Source organism: Ostrinia nubilalis, chromosome 4 (genome assembly GCF_963855985.1).
Source record: "Ostrinia nubilalis chromosome 4, ilOstNubi1.1, whole genome shotgun sequence".
NCBI lineage: Eukaryota > Metazoa > Arthropoda > Insecta > Lepidoptera > Crambidae > Ostrinia > Ostrinia nubilalis.
This window is the reverse complement of record NC_087091.1, coordinates 1,403,249-1,426,075: the sequence shown is the minus strand read 5'-3', so window position 1 is coordinate 1,426,075 and position 22,827 is coordinate 1,403,249. Positions and strand designations below refer to the sequence as shown.

At 36.8% G+C, this 22,827-nt stretch overlaps 1 protein-coding gene and 1 non-coding gene across 2 annotated transcripts; both read left to right on the top strand.

Annotated features, from left to right (window-relative positions):
- The first annotated feature begins 865 nt into the window (after window positions 1–865).
- Window positions 866–22,539, top strand: LOC135071299 (uncharacterized). The gene is made up of 9 exons (XM_063965089.1): window positions 866–905; window positions 16,832–16,932; window positions 17,190–17,254; window positions 17,524–17,633; window positions 17,988–18,067; window positions 18,397–18,500; window positions 20,111–20,264; window positions 21,617–21,726; window positions 22,436–22,539. Exons 1-9 carry the CDS (start codon window positions 891–893, stop codon window positions 22,537–22,539), a joined length of 843 nt encoding a protein of 280 aa, XP_063821159.1. The 5' UTR covers window positions 866–890.
- Trnaa-ggc (transfer RNA alanine (anticodon GGC)) lies at window positions 7,189–7,261 on the top strand. The gene has a single exon. It is a non-coding gene; the product is annotated as a tRNA-Ala (tRNA).
- Window positions 22,540–22,827: the final 288 nt, after the last annotated feature.

The window sequence follows — 22,827 nt, the reverse complement described above, 5'->3', positions numbered from 1 at the left end:
CCAGGCGAAAGAAGACCCACGTCAATTTCCACTAGTGTTTCCTTAGCGTCACGCACCGCTCATTAGAGTGGCTGGTGGTCAACATGTAGACCCTGGCTGCTTAAGAGTTGGAGTGTTAGGACTAGTCCTGAGATAGTCCCTGGCGAAAGAAGATCCGCGTCAATTTCCACTAGTGTTTCCTTAGCGTCACGCACCGCTCATTTGAGCGACCGGCGGTCAACATGTAGACCCTGGCTACTTAAGAGTTGGAGTGTTAGGACTAGTCCTGATATAGTCCCAGGCGAAAGAAGATCCGCGTCAATTTCCACTAGTGTTTCCTTAGCGTCACGCACCGCTCAGGCGGTCAACATGTAGACCCTGGCTACTTAAGTACTAGTATCTTAATATGTAAGTCTAGATATTAGCACGTCACTACCTTGTTTAATATACCACGCAATCTTGTATACCCATTCTTATAAGATACACCATACAAGAATGGATGGTAAATTCAGTGAACTGCTCCTGAATCGAATGTACCTACTACTACTATTTCTATTTATTTATATTAACCGGCAGACAGTGGTGACTGAGTTTGTTGCGGCGCTTCTTCTCAGCACTTGCCAAATGTTGGTCTCGAAGCGCTGGTAGGGTAAAAAGATTATGAGACATGTAGAGGCTCCTTAAGAGCAAAATGACTGAATGATTTGTAAGAACTATTAACGAATAAAGAAACTTTGACTTTAAGAGTTGGAGTATTAGGACTAGTCCTGAGATAGTCCCTGGCGAAAGAAGACCCACGTCAATTTCCACTAGTGTTTCCTTAGCGTCACGCCCGCAGCGCTCATATAAGCGGTCGCGCGCACGCGCCGCGCATTACTGAGAGCAACGCACGCGCACACACTCCGCTGGACATGGCCGCTCGCATTGTAAGTACACTTTAATGGAGCAAGGTCTAGTCATAATTAGGATTAAGATGTGCCCTCAAAATATGTCAGTCAATTTTATGTCTGATCAAGTGAAATATTAAAATTACTTTGGCTAACCCCGCATTTAGAATTTGGCTTGATTTCTGAACTGAAATTTTTGGCTCAAGCGTGCTCATCCCTAATCATGAACTATTCATATTAAATGCATCTATTAGTAAAAGAAGCACGCTCAAGTTGGAAGTCTCAATTCAGAAACCGAGCTTTTATTTTTTTTTAATGACAAAAGTTATTAATCATTCATAATTTTAATAATAAAGTTAGTGGTAATGTATTGTAAAGGAAAAAGAGTGAAATGCATGATTAGTCTTTGACATTTTGAATCACTGTGTCGCTTTTGGAATAACATGCTAGATTGTGTAGAGCACATAAATGCTTGAGTTATACAATAATGTATTCACAAAACACTTTTCTAAGAGTTGCATCTGATACATACAAATGATATCTATCCTATGAATTCAATTCATATCTTTGCTAGTAGACAGATTATTGTATGACACAGTTCATTTTACACATTGTATAAAAAAATATTCAACTTATTTTTCTTTTCTTAGTTTCAACTTTCATAGTTCATTTTTAATTTAGTGTGTATAAATCTGTAACATCAATAATGCACTAATTAACAATTAATACTAAATTATTATTAATAAGCATTATTTAACATTGAGCGATAACTCACAATTTTCAAGATAAGAGTGACACATTGAAAAATTTAACGTGATTTCCTGAGTTTTCCTTGTCCAAAGTTCAACAAAAATGAGTTAATAGCTTACTCAAATCTCAAATAATAATACCCAAAAATGTTGCCCTGAAATAACCCTCTAACATATTTTATTAAGGATGTCTTAAAAAGTATAAAAAGCCCGAATGTGGAATCTAATTACCTGCCACTTAATTAATGTTACCTTATAAATCCTGATCAAAGCTTCAATTGAAACTGACATTTAACGGATGCAAGTTTTTCACGTTCGACTGATTGACTACAACTGCTGCTTTAAGTGTGCCATCTTTTATGAGCCGTATTATAAACAAGCCATCTGGGTGTCAACCTCGGAAAGTTAATTCGATAAAATTACCTTTTTTACACAATACCCTGTGTTCTACAGTAAAAGCTCCTATTAAAAAAAAGACATTTAAAAAAAATCATAATGTCCAATGTCATTTTCATAACCGTCATTTTTGTAACCCAAAACTAAGCAAAGAGTAGACTATGAAATAACCTACCACTACTACTTATTCACGTGGTGGTTTCCCAAATCAAAAAGACAACTTTTTTTGAGTTTTAATTTTAACTGAACTTTTTCATCATCACCTAACTAATTAAATGTTTTATAACACAGAAGCAAAAATGACAAAAGTGAAGCTTTTAGGTACGCTATTTTCAACTTTTTACTGAAACCATTTACTAAAATAATAAAAACCACGTTAGATAACGACATATCGATATTGGATTACATAGTAGGACCTTTGATCTAAAATGGATGAATGATTTTGAAATCGTGCGCAAACGCATCGGTTGAATGATGCGCTTCTGTATTTGGAGATGGTCTCCATTTATTAACTTGTTAAAATATATGTTTCGGTGAATGGATGAATTTATTTATCGTGTAAGGTAAACGGCTACTAGTTCGTGATAGTACGTAAGTTCGTAAGTTTTTTTTCTAGCTCAAATAATAAGCAAATGGAATATTATTTATAAAAATTCTTCATTACTACAAAAACTCTATTATTTAAGCTATCTAAAAAACCAAGTACCAACATTGTGGCGTTAATAAAATAACTTTTTTAAAAAATAAAACCGACTTCAAATGCGTGAACACAAAAAAAACTAAAAATTAAAAATATTGCGTATAAAAAATTTCATCCCCAATTTTCCACCCTTGGGGGTGAAATATTTTCTTCAAATTCGCATGAAACCACCCTTTTGATAATATCTATTCAACAAAAAAATAATCGTTCAAATTGATTTATAATCGGCGGAGATATTGCGTATAAAAAAGTTCATCCCCAATTTTCCACCCTTGGGGGTTGTTTTTTCTGTTATTAAATTCAAATGGGACCACCCTTGAGGTATTACCTATACGCCAAAAAAAGATTTGTTCAAATCGGTTCATAATTGGCGGAGTTATCGCGTAACAAACATAGAAAAAAAAAAAAAAAAAAAACATACGGGTCGAATTGAGAACCTCCTCCTTTTTTGAAGTCGGTTGAAAATGAGAGCAATACGAAGCTTCAAACTCTCAGAGAGCCAAAAACAGCCGTGCGGCTTGCAAAGGTTGCTCTCACCGTAAGGTTAGCGCTCCAACTTCTTAAGCTTATAAAAAGGCAAAGGAACGTCCATTTAAATAAAACTTGTAATAGTGGTTTCATGTGTTCCTTGACAATTGATGTGGCTTAGAAAAAAGTTATATAAAAACGTAGAATTCCTTTAAAATTGCGATTAATTGACTCACGAAATAGCGTACATATTATTTTTCGGGTGTCCCCTATTTCGTGACACTACCGATTCAAGGATATTATGGATAACATTTTGATGCTTGGTTTTTAAATAATTATTTATAATAATTTAAATGTAAGTTATGAAACAAATAATGCATTTATTTAAGTTTCTCGTGACCTAAATTCGGTATATGTTTCGTTCACTAGAATTTATATGACACGAGTTTGAAGTTCACATATATGACCAATTTTAAGATAAATTAGCATAAGTAGTACCAGCATAATTTTGGTTTTATTTCGATTTGTTTTATTTATCTTTGTTTATTTGTATTGTATATGGGATAGATAATAGTTAATTGACACATTTTGACAATAATCCATGAATTTTACTTGGGGAATTTGGAATAATCAGTATCACGAAACAAGGAACCGTATTATTGTTACTTTTTTCCAAGTTCGTGATATATAAATGTATGGTGTTAGGTACTTTTATGACACACACCATCAAAGAAATCGACATATTTTTTAGTTTTTAATACTTACCTACCTAAGAAATTCATTAATTACTTACTTTTTATTATGAGTCATTGGCGTATCTGGGGTTATTTTCTGGGGGGGGGGGCTACCCTCACTTGAAACAGCTCCAGGGGTGGGATTATGGGGAGAGGGGGGGGGGGGGGTTTACATATCAAAATTTTATGGGTACGAAGGGGGAGGGGAAAGCCCCCCCACATTTCTAATGGTTAATATAAATATTTTCACATATCGCTAGAAATAACAAATCTAAATTTTATGGCTACGAGGGGGGGGGGGGGTGTTAAGTTCCCCCCCCTACATTTCTAATGGTTATATAAATATTTTCACATATTGTTAGAATTAACAAATCGAAATATTATACTAGACACATTATTTCTTATGAATATTTCAGATAAGTAATATCGTCAATTTTACATAATTATTTTATTCTAAATTTTTATTATAGTTTTTAAATTTATTAAAACCTTAATCATTATTAAAATATCCTAACTGTATGCATAAAACCTTATCCCGAAATAGGGGACATGAGTTCACGAACTTAGAAACAGAGCAAAATTTTGTCACGAAACAGGATCCAAACAAGAGGTCCGCAGAACAATTAATATAAAAAAAAGTTCAAACTATATAACTATAAATTATGTATTAACTTACTGTCAAAAGACCAAAGTTTAGCATACAAAAGCTTTCATACTGATATCATGCTTGGTTATTTTTAAATAAAATGTTAAAGTCGTAAGAGCCTTAACATACCGAAGTAGGGGGCACTTACCTTAGTACATCAGAGCTTTTATGGATGCAATTTTTCCATTAACCTTATTAAAGGCAGTGGCTTTAATTTCCATTCATTTAATCTTTTAGTAGAGCTGATGCAGTAATTTTATATTAGCATCTACTCTTTATTAAAAAATATTTTGTTGTATTTTGAGATTAGGTTGAAGTGAATTTAAGTTGTTTATTCATCATGTTTTTACGTGATCTTTATGTTGCATTATTTAGAAAAAATCGACCCTTCGAAGAACCCTTCCATGAACATAAATTATTCTATAGGTATTCCAAACTCAAGCCAAAATTAATATCACCACATCCTAAATTCACTCACTGGTCATCGACTTTAAAAAAGGCCCATTCACTCTTTCCCTAAACACCCATTCTTAACGCAAACACCAATGTCTTCGTTCAACCGGCAAACGACCCATGGTTTTCCTCCACTGTGCAATCCCATCGAACTGGGTCGGCCGCAGCGACGCGCGACCCTCTGTGCGTGGCCCATAATTACGTGCGCAGGAGTGGCGCAAAGTCATTCTTCGCGACAGGTCGGATATGACAGCGTGCCGGCCGGCTAAATACGTGTGACATTTTGCAAGGGTTGGGAAAGAATAACGCGTTTTTGAACGATGGTGGGAACTAAGCCTATTTACCCGACTGCGCCAGAAGGAGGGTTATGTTTTTGACCACCATATTTGTGTTAGATTTGCTTGTCCGGTAATAGCAACTCTTTCCACATCTAACAGTGATTGTTTGAGGATGAGGCCGCGGAAAAACGCACAAACTCGTACACAGCAATTAATGAAAGTTTGCTACTTTTCTTATCTACTTCGCGGTACCTAATTTTAAAAAGACCATCGTGTCATGACCCATAATAAAATTACCTACGTGAACAGGAGTGGCGCAAAGTCATTCTTCGCGACAGGTTGGATATGACAGCGTGCCGGCCGGCTAAATACGTGTGACATTTTGCAAGTGTTGGGAAAGAATAATGCGTTTTTGAATGATGCCAAGCACCATAATGGTGGGAACTAGGCTTTTGATGAAAATGTAATTTGTTTGTGTTGACCACCTTCGGATTACTCAACAACTCTCTTCACGCCTAATGGTAGTTGAAGATCAGGTGTCGGACAAGGTATTCTCTGTTTAAAGAAAATTCGTAAGGGTTTTATTAAACTTATCGGTAATTTAATGATTATTGACGAGAAAGAAGGCCTATTAACATAGAAAAGTTCAGTTCTAGTGGTCCTGGGATCCTTAGGTAATATTTCTTAGTTTTATCAACGGTCATTGCACGCCCTACAGTGAAGTTACAACCTTGTGAAGAGCCTTTTACCGCATTTTAATCCTAGCATGTGTTTTGTAAATAATTAACAAGCAACACCATTTATCGTCTAACTTAAACAAGCTACTCTAGTTCGTTTAAACTAAGAGAGGAAACTTATAAAAACATGTGACTTTTTGCAAAGATTTGCAAAACTGATATAGCGCTGTAGGCAAACAACCTGTATGATACAAATCTGACTTGTTATACAAAACTTTTGACGGACGGCTGTTTAATACTAGTCCATGTAATATCCGACCGCACACGTTAAACAAGACTGACATTAAAGATCACATCTATGTTTTCTGGACCAGATATCAAAACTTTATAAAAAATACTAGCTTTCCGCCCGCGGCTTCGCCCGCGTAGAATTTTGTCTGTCACAGAAAAACTTTCAAAAACCGGAATATAAACTATCCTATGTCCTTTTCCGGGACTCAAACTATCTCCCTGCCAAATTTCATCCAAATCGGTTCAGTGGTTTAGACGTGAAAGCGAGACAGACAGACAGAGTTTTACATTTATAATATTAGAATAGAAGTATAGATAGTATAGATTACGTCGCCTGTGGACTACTTCAAACATGTCAAAATCCTACATAACACAGTCGCTTCGCTGAATTTCCTGAATCTAGGTTAAAAGAAGGCCTTGTATCTCAATTAAAACATTGCGACTTACATGAGAGGTATGGAGGAATTCATACCATGCATTATGATTACCGATTAATTCAAAAATAATTAACTGATAATAGTTTATAATAACATAGTTATTAAATTGATAGATTGAAGACTGACTGACTGACACGCAAGTTTTGAATTTATGCTGGACTTTGATATTATGGTCGCTTCATAATACAGCCATAGATTGTGCCAATATAGATATGTATCATCCTAGACTGCATCCCACTTAACACCAGGTGCGATTCTGGTCAAATACCTGCCTTGTTGTGCATAAGAAAACGTGTTTACGTTGAGTACCGCTAATAATTCATCAAAGTTCGCTAATGAAAAGTTCATACCTAATTTGAAAATTATAAATAACTTGAAAAAATCGAAAGTTAAATATTTGCAACAATATTACTGTTAGATGTTTAAGGGTAGGTATACCCAACATTGATGAAACAAACGCTGGCCGTAACTGCGTATTACGGGTTCATCCAGTGTCTTAGTAGCTCAGTTGGAAGAGCAGTCGCCTGGCAAGCGGAAGGTCGTGGGTTCAATTCCCGCCTTAGGCAGTTCGATTTTTTCAAGTTATTTATAGTTTTCAAATTAGTTTGAGATGAGACTCTTAACACTAAAAATTAAATAACTAAGTTCATACCTAAGTAGAAGATATTTAAATATTGTTTGCAGTGTATAAAGTCGGATATTTCCCGGACAGCCTGTGCCATGAGGTACAAAGGGCAAAGGATAATGCCCCGGTAATGGGCACGGATGTCATTGACCGCCAAACCAAACGTACTTTACGAATTACCATTGTCCTGACTGGTCCTAACATATTTTGAGTGACACTCGAATTTTATAGCAACAACTTAAGATTATGCTTACATTTTTTTCAAGTGAAGTAAAGTTGTCGACATCAAAATTTTCAATTCAACCGTTACTTTGCATACTAAAATATTTTAACCAAGAAAATCGTGTCAAATTGTGATTGTATTTTAAATTTAATTAGGTAGATCGACTTGTATCACGTGAGTTTTGTATGATTGATACTATAATAAACGAATAAGTTATTATAATGAAGAATAAGGCCTAATAAAATTATTTAACTCTCAAGAATATAAATTAATACTGGCTTGTTAATTAATTGTGCGTGTGCTGTACATGTAATGCAAAGTAACATAATGTAATGGAATTTCTCTTGCTCCTCATAATGATGGGGTTGCGAAATATACTTCCACTTCCGAAGGCATTCGAGCGTATCTCAAATTGCAGGTCACGATATAAAGCTGTTACAATAGGTGCGTAATAATATGCAATAATACATCACTTTCTTACTACCGCAACAACGTAAAGAACGTAAATCTACTAAGGTATAGTCGTAGGTAGCACAAGCAGACACAATACATTATCTGATAATAGCTATTTCTCTATATTGCGCAGTTACACTAAGTGAGAAATTTACCGAGACGAAGCGCGAGCATGCACACCGAAGTATGGGCGACGCACGGAAGCTAACTGAAATACGTGTTTACACTATGTGTCTCGCGCGGAACTTCTCCAATTATACGGGTCCGCTACAAACTACGTAGGTATACCTAATATTTGTCAGTTTTTGTACTTTACTAAAACATTGTTACACATTCAAAAAAGTGAGTAAATGCTATAAATACCTCTTCTTATCGACGGCGTCCTTTCAATCTCCAACCACTATTCACTTTGGTCCACAACTCACAACACTTCACTTCAATCAAAAGTGCACAAATAAAAAAAAACGCAGGGCATTTGATAAAATAGTTCGACTAAATAAGAAAGAAATAATTAATTTATTAAGATTTTGTCCCAACCGTTAATCACAATTAATTACGCAGCCACCGCGCATCGGCACTCGCGTTAGACTGAGCCCAACACTTGGAAATTATTTATGATCGATTCACAACTACCCTCATAAATCGAAATTTTTTTTTACACTACTATGGTACTTACTTATTGTAACAACCGTTATCCAGTTAATTTGTAAGTGGACGTATTTGAATATTTTATACTTTGTTTATAATTCTTGCAAAAATGAATTTAATCAGGATAGCAAAATTATCAATGTCTTTTTGACATCGCTTTTGTCAAAACTTCAAGCTGCATAAAGAAGTTTTTATTATAGGGATAAATTAACTAGAAAAAGGATTTGAAAATTATTATGTAGGTAAATCCCTATTTAAACTAAAACTTAGGCCTTCTGTAACCTTCCTAAAGTAATCAAATTAGTTCATAGAAAACCGAAACGTTTTTATTTTCACATATTGCAATAAGGTACATAAGGTAATATTTTTAGGGTTCCATGCATACGTGCGGAAAATTTACAAGAAGAAATATACCGTTTTGGACCTTTCTTTAACAAATAACAAAACATTTTATATTTATAGTGAAGGGCCTCTATGGGTTTTCCATTACATGACCTTTTCTATTGAAATTGCGACTTATTTTTCTACCAACTGCCTGAGTTTTCATCTTCTATGTAATCATTCCCAACAATGTTATCTTTACGGCCAAACCATCACCTGATGTAACTTATGACGAATCGACCCAAGACAAGTGGGTGAAGGCTCTAACGGCCGGCCCATACTAAGCAGCGCGTCTTCCTTCCGATGGGACGTGGTTTATTACATTGTGACGTTTATTACCGATATAAATACACTAGCGGCTGCCCGCGACTTCGTACGCGTGGATCCCGTTTTACCCCCTTCATCTATCTTACGCGGTTTAGATTTTTTCATACAAATGTTTTTTCCCGCTAACTCCCGTTCCCGTGGGAATTTTGCAATATCCTGTTGTAACTAAGCTTTAAGTTTACTAAGGTACCTGCCTAAGGTAGTAGTAGGTAAGGGCATGCCAAATTTCAAGCGTCTAACTTAAGCGGTTTAGATTTTTCATACAAAAGGATTTTACCGCTATTTCCCGTTCCCGTGGAAATATTTCGGGAATTCCTTTCTTAGTGCACCTCTACGGTACCTAAGCTACGTCCCTTCCAAATTTCAAGTGCCTACGTTTAGCCGTTTAGGCTGTGCGTTGGTCTGTCAGTCAGTCAGTTTCTCCTTTTATATATCGCACACCTAGATCTAAACTGAGACAACTCAAAAATTGACAATTTTGACTTATACTTGTATTCAAATACTCGGTTATCATACGCATCTTTCCAACATAACAGGTTTAATAAAGCCTTAATCCATTTGCCGCTAGATGGCGATAACTTACTTTTGTTGAATCAACGCTTGTCAACCCCTTCCACCTAAACAAGCGTTTTGTCAGTTGACCTTCGCTAGTATCAGAGAGTGCACGTATTAAAATAAACGAAAACGCGGATATTTAGATTTGTTACAGTTAAGCAGAAAATATATAATGAGTTAATTTGAGTAGTAACAGTATTGATGAATTGTTCTGCAATAGTTAACCAAAACATTTTGACTTGTTTCAGTTTTGTTTGATAAAGCAACTTATATTTTGTTACTATTTTGAGATGAGTTGGTTTTGATGAATCAACTTGTGAATTTCTAGTTGGCGTAGTTTTGTTGGAACAAATTTCATTTCAATGTTTTTCTATACACAACGTGTAGTTTTGCATATTTCACCTAAAATCAGGTACAGTATGATAATCCCTGTTTCTAAATAGTGTTAGTTTTATTCAAACTATCTCCTGTTTTGTTTGAGAAGAGTGTTTTGAGTTAACTTACTATTGTTGGATAAGCAAAACTTACAGTGGATAATATTATTTTTATTTTCCGAAAAAAATTATGCTGGGTCGTTTTCTTGTAAATATTTTAAGAGAACAGTGTAAAGATAATTAAAAGGCAATGTTCAGACGACGGCACTTCAAGTTAAACACTGTAGTAACTTATGTAGTTGTAATACAAGTGTATAGTCTGATATGCTGTTGTCTGCACAAGAGATAAAACCTTTTTTATAATGTAGAAATATAAAATAATGTAGAAAAAAGGTCTATAATAAGTAAATAAATTAATAAATAAACATATCGATCGGCTGATGCTAAGAAAAAGTGGCTGAAGACACCTATCATGTTCACCATGTCATGAAATCTTCATTTATATCTCTTATGCTGATCCAAATCGTGTTCAAAATAAACTGTTTTTTCAAACAATTCCTAAATTGATCATTTAGGATATCGAAACATTCAATGAAAACCACTTTAATAGTGCAGGAAGAGGACTCAGTCACATCTTGAAATTTTGAAATACAGAGGACCAAAGAACGTGGAAGAGATGACATTTGAAAAGTTTTATGACACTAAAATCTTGCAAATAATGTGGGCAACTAATTTGGTTTTAGACGAAAATCGGAATCAAGTTAAATGCACGATATACAAATTTTAAGAGTGGAAAAGGAGAACTCAAATCTCAAAATGTCCAAAAAAACTGATTCAAGTCTAAATGTACTTTATTATTTATACAAAGTCATTCTCCTAATATGTAACAACTAAAAAAACTGCGATTAAAGGTAAAAAGGATAGATTTTTTGACCCAGTTTATATACAGGGTCCTTTCACAGCCTATCAATAATCCAAAATAAAACTGAGTTTCATAACTTCCCTAACAAAAAATGTAGTAATACGTTTTTTTCGCCTCCTGAAAAATGCCCTTTTTTGAGTTGTCTCAGTTTAGATCTAGGTGTGCGATATGTCACCGTAACATTGTGAATTCCGTCAGATCATAATCTGACGTAGTTAAATTACAATCCAACCTAACCTAACCCACTGTTAGTTTACAATCTAACGCGTTATATTATAAACTTTCAGAGTTCATAATTTCACGTTGACATACATTTAGATTTAGATGATTTTACAAGTCTGTCTCTGTAGCTTTAGTGATCACTGGATTTTGATTAATTTAAACAGATTTTAACGCGATACGCGGATAGGTAATACTAAAATATCACCTATATTTGCCTGACGATTCGACCGCGGCGGTAGACACAGGCTGACTGGAGCGTCCAGTAAGCGATCCGGAAGGTAATCATCTAATTCTACCCCCATATTATTATTTCTTCTCAAAGTACCGTCACACACTACACTATTTATTGGGTCCCTATTCTGTGAGTCCGTCGGCGCGTCCGTATTCTGTTATCGATTCCACTGCGAAGTCCAGCGAGATCGAAACTATTAATCACTGGATTCTATGTAGCAGAAAGTTTGATACCGTCTTCCCGGTTGAAAGTTCAAACGAAGAGGCCCGTGACGTCAAGGAGTGCTTAAAAGTGTAGCACTTCAACGCATCATAACTTCGTAATAACTTGTTTGATTAACATTTAAAAAATAGGTGTTCAATACTTTTTGATAATATAATTGATGGACTATAAGTTTGATTTTAGGAAACTGTCCTACCTACCCCCGTCTTTATTGAGAAATATTTTGTTACAATTGTGCACAACAGTGTTTTTTAATTTCGCTGTTGCCACTCAGTATTACTATGGAAACATTCCTAAAATCTTGTCAACTGTTTTAAAAGTAACCATGCATATAAATATATGTTTTTGTTCCTTTTGGCTTACGTAAGCTATGTCTGCTTCTTCACAATAAAACTATAGATTACATAATTACATAATATTCAAGGTGACCACATCCTAAAGAAAAAGCGCAATTCCAGTGTGCTGTCAAGATGACATCCGCTCGCTGTTAAATTGGTCGTGGAAGTCCTCGGCTGCCAGTTAGCTACCCGAGGGCCATTCATGGTCCTCATTAATCAAGCTAATTTGAACACAAAGTTGAGGCTTTAGTAAAAGTCAAGCAATAAAGGGTAGTAAGGTTCAGTCTGGATGTTGCAAATCTTGGAACGCTAGTTATTTCTCTCTCTTTTAGTACCTATTGATTATACTTTCTCTGTTTGCTCTTTGCCTTCTGTCTACATTGGAGGGGAGGTGGAGAATCACACGTTGAAAAATAAGGAAGACAAGATTTGAAATGAAACCAAATGGCTACTAAAGAATCGCGTCAAAACTTTTTGAGAAAATCTTCTATATTTTAATTATGTTTCTCTTGGTCTCTCATCTTTTGTTAATATACCTACTATCGGAGATAAATATGTAGATAGTCCAGGAATGTGCGATCCTAACATTGTATGCATATGCGTTCACTGGAAGTAGTAAAAATAAACTTAATTGAAATGAATCGATGACGAGATGTCTATTAATTACCATGGCGGCGATCGCAGACCGATATATGGCATGCATTTGCATTCATTTGTGTGAGCATAATATGCGGAAATGCATCATTTACATGGCAATAATTTTTCGATAAAACTTATCCCAGCATGTTTCCAACAATCGTGAGGGATGCGAGTTCGCTTAGACTGAGTTGCACTACCCAACTTTGACCGTAACTCTATCGATCACCGGCGTTTTTTGAGAAAGTTAAAGTAAGATGGTACAAGTCAGCCTTTTAAAAAAATGTTAGAGTACAATAAAAATCATTTAAAAATATTTTGTAACTTGGACCACCGCCTTAAAAAATTACGTTCAATACTCATCGAATTTGCAACTAGTATTTGTTTGCTGTCTACCCTCTATAATGTTTGTTTTTATGCTGTGTGACATAATGTAAAATTTCTATAAGGGAGATACAGAGATCTTTTAAACCGAATAGGGTTGCTATTTACTTAAAGTTTGCGAATAATGTCGTCGGTCCACCTTGGACGTCGTAAAGGTAGCAGGGAAGCGCTGGACGCAGGCCGCTACCAATCGATCAACGTGGAAAGCATTGTGGGAGGCCTATGTTCAGCAGTGGACGTCCTAAGGCTGAAATGATGATGATAATGATGATTTCGAATAAAAAAATTAATTAAATCGACTCTATCGATCGATCTGCTGATTTTATTTATTTACCATTCAATATACTATTTTGCGTTGTATCAATATTGTTGCGGAAAGATGAGACAATATCGTTGTTTTTCTCGTCTGCGGCGCATTCAAAGCAGACGCTATTTTTTCTCGGTAATCGTCGATGTCTTGGGTTCGAATGCTTTGAATACTTTAATAGCAATTAATCGCACCATTGACATCACTATTCTAATCGGTGTTTTATTTATTGTAGCAAATGAACGGTGACACGTTTTATTACATACTAGCTTACGCCCGCGGCTATGCCTGGATTTCTGTCTCAACTACGAAACACGGCCGTAAAACCCAAACTATTCTAAAATATTAGTCACCTGCTTATTTCATGCCAAACAAAAGCATTCATTAAATATTCATGTTCCTTACTAAAACCTGCAAAACTATGAAAATTATTGAATCTCATTGCAACTTCATAATAACAAAGAACAATCTGTGTGTGCCTTTTGAGTGAAAAGGAAAACCGAGATGAGTCATGTTGACTTTTACAGGTTCAATTAACTCCCTGTAGGCTGTCTGAGAGTCCTTGCTTTGTCCCCTTTTTGTTTGAAGATAACATTATGATTATTGCACAGGACAGCTCTCATTCGGAAAAATACTTATTACTCTTTTGCTCTTTACTTAATCTAGTTATTTATGCAAAAAAATAAAATGTATTTTGAGGTAGGCCCGTGTCATGTGGTATCAAATTTATAATATTATCATTAAAAACTTCTGAATTAGCTCGATTTGACGATAAAGCACCGAACCACACCTCATCATTCATTTACCGGTAAATCAATGATCCTAAAATCAACCTTTTAACAAGAGTAACCTTTTCCGTATATTTATTTTATTTCCTGTTTTATTCCTTCTTTAAAATAAATTTGTCTTGAGATCAAATTCATGGTGGTTTGCATAAGATCCATTTAATCTAAATTCACTAGGCCTATGTCCAAGGCTCCCACTCTGCATTCTTAGCGTTAAATCCATTATCACTGAGAGATTTCGCGCGTTGCGCAAGAGTGCGTTTTCCGGCACCCGGCCTTTGGGACCTTAGCGAAGGTGACATGACACATCCTTCAATGAATTGTAATAATGTTTATTTGGACGTAATCTAGAGCCAATGAGGATCATTTCGATTTTTAGCTGTGAATGCAGATTTATAGGGCTAAGAAATCCTTAATACACAGTCCAAAAATTTTTGTTCTACAACAAAAATTGACGAAGTTATGGCCAAATTACTAAAAAAGTTCACTGCCCGGCGCGGGGACGATGACGTCACTATATCCGATCCGAACGCTGCCGGCGTACTGCGTGGATAGAAAATATTTTTTTCTAGCCAAACTATCAGTTTGAGAGAAAAACTTGTAATGACATTTATTCATCAGAATAAAGTAAGCTATCTATAGGTAATTTTTAAAAATAGAAATTGTGAAAATAACGCAAAAAATCCATACGCTCATACGATTCAATGGAACGCAGAGACGCGATTGGGGTCTCCGCGGTGGTATATTTGGCGATTTATTCAAATAAAGTGTTCATAAGTGTTGTTAGAGTCATATCTTCTTCCAAGTGAAATATAAAAATGTATAAGTATTAATTTATTTACTTCTAACAATAAGGTATAGCTGAGGCAGATACACTCTGCCTAGGCTACAAGACATTGCTATGAAGATCATTTCGATGTACACGCAATACCTACCTGTTATTTAGTTTTTCTGAGTTAAACCTACCTATCTATTCGCCGTTCCCATGGGCGGGCCAGCTGCTGCAGGAAAGGACAGCTGCTCCCTCCTGGAAATCTATTTAATCTTAGCCTAGAAGCTGGGTATAACTCCCCCGCCCCCCTCCTCTCCCCAGGTCATAAGCTGGGCATGACTCCCCTTCGGCCAGAAGCTGGGTATGACTTGACCCCCCCCCCAGGCAAAAGCTGGGTAAGGCTAGCCCCTCCCCCCAGCCCATAGAAACTGGTTATGACTTGACCCCCCCCCCCCCTCCCCCAGGCCAGAAGCCGGGTAAGGCTAGCCCCTTCCCCCAGTCCATAAGCATAAGCTAGATATGACTCCCCCTCGGCCAGAAACTGGGTATGACCTGCCTCTCCCCCTCTCCCACCAAGGCCAGAAGCTAAGTAAGGCTTGCCCCTCCCCCCAGGCTATAAGCTGGGTATGACTTATCCCCCCCCCCCCCCAGGCCAGAGACTGGGTATTAGCATCATATTATGTTCAATACAAACAATCATTAAGTTACACTCACCCCAACCGCGTCTCCGCATTGCATCGAATCCTATGAAAATGTGGTTTTTGGACATAGCGATACTTATTTTTGACAATTTTTATTTTTAAAAATTACTGGTCGATAGGTTACTTTATTTTGATGAACAAATGTTATTAAAAGTATTTTTCTAAAACTGATAGTTTAGCTGGAAAAAAATATTTTCCATCCCAATAGTACGCCGGCTGCGCTCGATTCGGATACAGTGACGTCACGCGGCCCTGCGTACGTTGACTTTTAGCGGCAAAAACGGCCTATGTTTATTACTTAATATCTTCGTATGTAATGGTCCGATTTGGATAATTCAAAAAGATATATCTTTCTTATGTCTTAAAGATTAACGTAGATACTAGTTTTATTGAATTTTCTACAACAGTACTGATCCTCATTGTAGCTCATAACGATAGCTCTTTAATGATTACCGAAGATAAGTGTAATAACGTGAAACGTGATCACATTCTTCCATTGATGAAATCCTTCTTAAATTCTGTAAACCTTTGAATCGTCGTCAGACGACACATTTGCCTTAATGGAATCGCTAGCTTATTGTACACTCCGAAAATATATGCACAACACCCTACAAAGATGTCTGGCCCAAGGCAGACGTCGATTCAGCCCACAAGAAAGGCAGTGGGAATAAACAAAAATCGGCCAAGTGTGGAGAGGGAGGGTGGCAAGGCGAAAGTTGTCATAGCTATCTATTTTGGTTGTGAGCATGCCCATAGTGTCCACAATTTATAATGGCCAAGGAATATTTTCCACATTGTCTTCTGGATAGAAAAACGGCTCAAACCTGTGACCAAACTAATTCGCTGCTACTCTTGGTTTTCACTTAATCATTTAGTTTCTAGCGCTGCTTTTTCTCAGCACTGGCCCATTTATTGTCCTGAAAAAGTGGTATGGTTAATACTGGGACGAATAAAAGTGCTTTTTAAAAGCCTACTTGTATAAATGACTTTATGAGTTTTTTATTAACATAATAATTTTACTATTTCCAGTTCACATTGGCAGCGCTGTGCGCGGCAGTGAGTGCCGCGCCGCCCGCGCCTCCGCGCCTGTACTCGCAGCACGCGCCTGCCCAGTTGCAGCAGATTAGCCCGTAAGTACACGCGAGGGACATTGCTATTATTGTTTTAGCAGGAGTAACCAGATTTGCTGTGAATTTGCTTTGGCTGTGTCAGTAGGGATCAAAAATCTATTAAAACAGTATTTAAATAATAATTATTTGAGCAATATAATAACATCGATATACTTATCATATCAAGTAAGGACAAAAAGTAGGTAAAACGTAACTAACAAAAATGTACATAGGTGTTTAAAAAATAACTGAACCTCATTTTTTTACCTCCATTTCAGATTAGACTATTACTTGGATAACCCGGAGGTAGCCAATTATTACAACCAAGGACAACAAAAACAAGGTAAATGAAAAACCGTCACAGGTAATTTTATTTTATAAACATTGTGCTCAGTGTTAGTTATGAATAAGACTCGATACTGTGCGAAACATGATTCGCCACATACTCCATTTGCCTGTGATAAATTAGACAGAGGGTTGTCCTCCTGCATTGGAGACTAAATGATCTGATAATGATTATAACGATTAATAATTAATTAGTGCCTTTTTCTAACTTATCATCTTTGCCACAAAGATGAAACTTGCTCTACTTTATTATGTAAAATATTCCAGCCTCCTCCAATGCAGGCCCCGGTGCACCTTCACGGCTGGAGACCTTGGAACCTGACAGTGAAGTGGAGCTCATCCCAGGAGCTCAACAACCACAGCAACCACCGCAGCAGGTACCTATAAAAGTTCAAAAATAACTATTATATAGGTATTACTTAATATAAATGCGAAATTTACTCGGTATGCCACTGAATCGATTTAGTTTATTTTCGCAGGACAAGGCAGGTTTTTGTAGTTACTTGGTAAAAGGTATAAAGATAATTTGAGACATATGGAAAAAAAGGATAGTTTATTACGATTTTAAAAAGGGGACACGCGCGCGATTATACCGTTTCTGTACAGTATGAAAAGTTAAATGAATGGCCGTATAACTTTGAGCGCCAACGTAAGATTACGAGGCAAAGTGGCTTTTGCATATTAACAATAAAATATCAGGCGTTCTTTAAATTACTGATTTTATTTTCCAGACGCCAGTATCTCCAAACATACCTGGTCTCGTCCCTGGACAGCGAGTCTTCATAGTGCACATGCCAGTACCTGGTTACAGGTATGGTAACCTATCTACATCTTATGAAACCTATTTGAAATGTGCTGTTTTTCACAAAAAAATTGTCAACATAGTTTTGTAACTATAAAGTAAGCTTTACCATAGGCCGGAAGACGTAGCATGAGCAGATCTCCTACTAGGTGAACCGACGATCTGGTGAAGATCGCCTGGATGCGGGCAGGACTAGTCGTGATGGAAATCCTTGGGGGAGGCCTTTGACCAGCAGTGGACGTCATTTGGCTGAAATGAACGAACGAACGAACCACTGGATGGACACTAATACTGCCAGTATTATGTATGCAATTAAAACTCATTTTTTACTTTTACAGACCTGGCACGATTGGTGGTTACCAGCCCGTTTACATAGTGGCAGCAGCACCTCAAGGAAATGTGCAGTACCCTGGCAGTGCGCAGTTCCCCGGCAATGTTAATGGTAGCCGTTCACTCTAGGAATCTGACTTTAAAAATTTGGCTTTGTCACTAGAATATTTATGGCTTTAAAAATATATTACCTTTGCCAAATCATTCAATAATAATTATAATAAGTAATAACGAAATCAAAAGGACCTAGAAGATCTATTGAAAATTAAGCTAGCTTTAGTATGTCTGTAGGTACAGTTACATGATTACATCACGAGAGGCTAAAATATTGCAGTTTGACCAGACTTAAATGCATTGATCGCCATCGCTGCACGCCGGCTGATCGCGTGTGCTCGCGTTGGTTTGGCCTAACCTTTAAGCATCAATATTTGATACACATATGAAACTCTGAAGAATTTTAAAAATATGAAATACCTACTGAATTTTATAAAAGGAGTAGGTATTAATAAGTGAAAACAAGTGTATTTTCTAAGTCTAGGTGAAGATGACAATAACAAAATGGTAGCGCATTTTCTTACATAACTTTTCAATTCCTATCATTGGAGGTCCGAAAATATTTCTCATACAATTTGATACCATAATGATCATTCTTCATAAAAAATTTAAAACCTACATATTTAAAAACATAATCATTGATATTCATATTATCACTAATCATACACTTAGTTTTTACTAATATTTGTTTTCATATATTTTTCTATACTAATGATCGAAACTCATAATCATTCGAATAAATAACTATAATATTCATAAATGTGATGTATTCTAATATTTGTTTTCATAAATTTATTACTCATAAGTGTATTTATCCATATTATTGAAAATCATGATGTCTATATTCGTATTAAATCGTATTTTAACATTAAATTAATTTGAAATGGTCCAAAACAGGCAATATTTTGTGCCACAAAACTAACGTGACAGAAACGAATCGCTGCAAAACCGACTCCACGTAGTCTTGTCTGCCCTACCCCTAGAGTGTAATTTAAAAGCCGGAGGCGCGGAGGGAGGGCAGCCCTCGCCCGCTGTAACGAGGCTCAGGCGCCCGGGTGAGCTGGAGCGGCTGAGGCTGGTCGCCGAGGCGCCGAAGGCGCCGATGGCGATCCAAAAAGCCGAAGCTGCGGAAGCAAGCGTGGGTGCCTGAGCCTCGTTACGCAAGGGCGGAAGGGCTGCACATCCCGCAGCGCCGGAGACGAGGAGATACCAATGCATGCTGCATGCTTGCTTTCATGCTGCATGCTCTGCATGCTTATCTACTCTATTAAATTATATATATGATTTTTTTAAAGATACGAGTATGTCTGTTATAAAGTAAATTATTCTGAACAACAACATTATGAGTTGAAGTATGTTCTTAGTAACAACATTATTAATTAAAACAATATGATCAATGAAAGTTATGAAGAAAAAAGATCTGAAAATAAAAATTATGTATTTTAAATGGTTCTTGGTAGTAACAGTATTGATAAAAAAATTATGATTACTAACTGTTATGAGCTCCGATGGTAGTAATAAAAATGTATGAATAAAAAAAGTATGAAAAATAAAATTATGAAGAGAGATTATTATGAACACAAATCGGTAGTAAGACAAAGAATAGGATTTAGAATTTTATGTGAGCCAATATAGAACCTAACAAAATATATAAATTAAACTTTACAGGCTACCAAAACGCAGTCCTCCTAGACCCGTCAGGCCAGGCAGTGTCCCCACTGCTAGGGTACCCTCGGTTTGGAGTCCAGCAGCACCCTGGCTTCCTCGTGGCACCGCAGCAGCAGCAGTTTGCTTACCAGCCGGAGCACCCCGGCCAATACCAGTAAGTGACTGTGCAGTCAGTTATATGTATAAAAGCGAAAGGTCACCGACTGACTCACTCACTCATCACGAAATCTCAGAAACTACAAGTGCTAGGAGTCTCAAATTTTGCATGGGGGCTCCTTTTAGAAATAAGGTGCTCACTAAGACGGGATTTTGCAAAATTCGAACCCATAAGGAGGTAAAACGGGATCTAAATATACTTTTTTTACTTGTTTTTGTATCGTGTGAAAATGCATAGTCTGTATGATTTATTATGTAGATATGTACCTAAGTATAATAGAATAGAAATAATTTATTAACACAGAATATAATATTTATATCAGTACCTGTCTAAATGACAAAAAAGAAGGTAATATGTATAAACTGTGCCAACGAGCCCCCGCTCAGCGTGGCTCAGTATTTATCGTGACATGCTCAAAAGGGCATGTCTTATGTTAAATCATATCTTTTTGTATTCCATGAAAATAAGACTACTGACTTTCATTAAATATTCAAGAGAGCGGGTTATTTATGTCATTTTATAACGATTAAATTATTGAAAACATATAATTAATTTTAATTTTATATTGATTGCATAATGATAAGGTGCACGAAAGGTGGGCTTATCCATGTGATACCAACTGTCTTTAAATTAGAGATGAAACGGATATCCGGCAACTATCCGGTAGGCCGGATATCCGGCCTAAATTTACTATCCGGCCGGATACCGGATAGTAACTCACTATCCGGCCGGATACCGGATATTAAAAAACTACGACAATTTCTTATAATAAAATGAAATACATTCATCTTTGAGGTAAATATCAATAAAAAGGCTTATAGTGATAACGGCTTATAATTAAAATCCAAAAAGATACAAAAAAGCCATATTAAGGCCTTTCAAAAAACTTTTCTTTTTCAGGGCTATTCACTCTAATGACGAATCTATACTTCTTATGCTTAATATTATAAATGCTAAATATTATAATCCCTATTCAACCACACACTCACGATGGCAACCGAAATCGCTCGAATTGATCTGCCCCCTAGACAAGTGGCAAAATCTGACATTCTATTCGGTCGGATACGGATTCGATTTTCGAAAATGTCTACTAGACACTGAAATCGAAGCATCTGGCGGCGCTAAACTCGTCATGACATACAACGAGACAATGGGCCAACTATTTGGCCGCAGGATATCCGGCTATCCGGTCTAGCAGCTCGCCGGATATCCGGTATCCGGTATCCGGCCAAACCACTATCCGTTTCATCTCTACTTTAAATCCGATAATGCTGATACTGGTACTTTTAAAAGCTGATTTTTGAAATTAATCTCCAATTTAAATTGTTTTTTTTTTTCTTTGAATACAGACAAGCTCCGCAAGCGCCATCTGGTGCGCGACCCGTGCAGCTGTCGCAGCTGATCGCGCTGCAGACGCATCCCGCCAACACCGCCAACAATCCACGAGCTGCCAGCAATGGTGAATACTTTTTTTTTATGTATAACATGTTATTCAATACAATACAATACAGGAATAATAATAATTGCACCTAGAGCTGCTGTGGAATAAATTAACATTTTTAGTGACTTTTCGTTCTATGTATAACAAGGCAATTATTTGACCACAATCGCACCTGATGTTAAGTGGGATGCAGTCTAGGATGGTACATATCTGCCCTGTAAGTGCCTATTCACTCTCGCCTTGAAAATGCCCGACAGCAGCAGGCAGTGAATTCCAGTCCCCAGCTGTTCGCATTATAAAAGAGTCATCGAAACGCTTAGTGCGGGCTGGTGGAATGTCAACAATATAGGGATGGTACGCTAACCTGCGTCTGGTTCCCCAATGATGGAAGGGGGCTGGTGTGGCTTTTATGAACTATGGTGAACTACACTTTTATTACTGACCTTTGCAAAAGCCTACACTGGGAACGTTATGTTCAAGTTACAATCTTAGAAAAATCGTCGCTTGCCTCTCTAACTGACGTAACTGACATTTTGCAAAATTTTCAGGCGATTAGACAGGTCGATTCGTCTTACGAAATTGATTAAGATGGTGTAGATAACTCTGTTTCGAAAAAAAATTCAGATACGTCAGTTAGAGAGGCAAACGACGAAATGTGATGGTCATACTTTATCATTAATTTCTTCTTTTAAACTGGTAGAATGTTACAATTTCATTTCATTTCCAGAATCTCAGCAAAACGCCGAGCCGAAGCGCTTAGCTCAGCTGCGCGAGAGCAACGAGAAGGAAGCGGACAACCGACGCAGCTCAGAATCCCGCGACAAGCAATAATTTCACTACTTTGGGAAAATTCTTGGTCTGTAGATATTTAGATAGCAATGAGGGTTTTCACGAATGAAAGATCCGCTAGATGGCGGGACGTGGATGTGCTGACTGCTGCGTGATTGGTGGATTTTGACATATCTGTCAATGTCATGTCAAAAATAACCAATCATGCACGTTTGGACCTCGCGTCTACGTATTGCCATCTGGCGGATTTTTCATTCGCGAAAACCCTCATTGAAACACAAGTTCTTGCTTAACTTTCAAAAAAAATATTAATGTTATACAGATTAATTT

Coding starts and splice junctions, on each gene's coding strand:
- LOC135071299 (XM_063965089.1), top strand. Junction 18,068..18,396: donor ATGCCAGTACCTGGTTACAG/GTATGGTAACCT, acceptor TTACTTTTACAG/ACCTGGCACGATTGGTGGTT. Junction 20,265..21,616: donor GAGCACCCCGGCCAATACCA/GTAAGTGACTGT, acceptor CTTTGAATACAG/ACAAGCTCCGCAAGCGCCAT.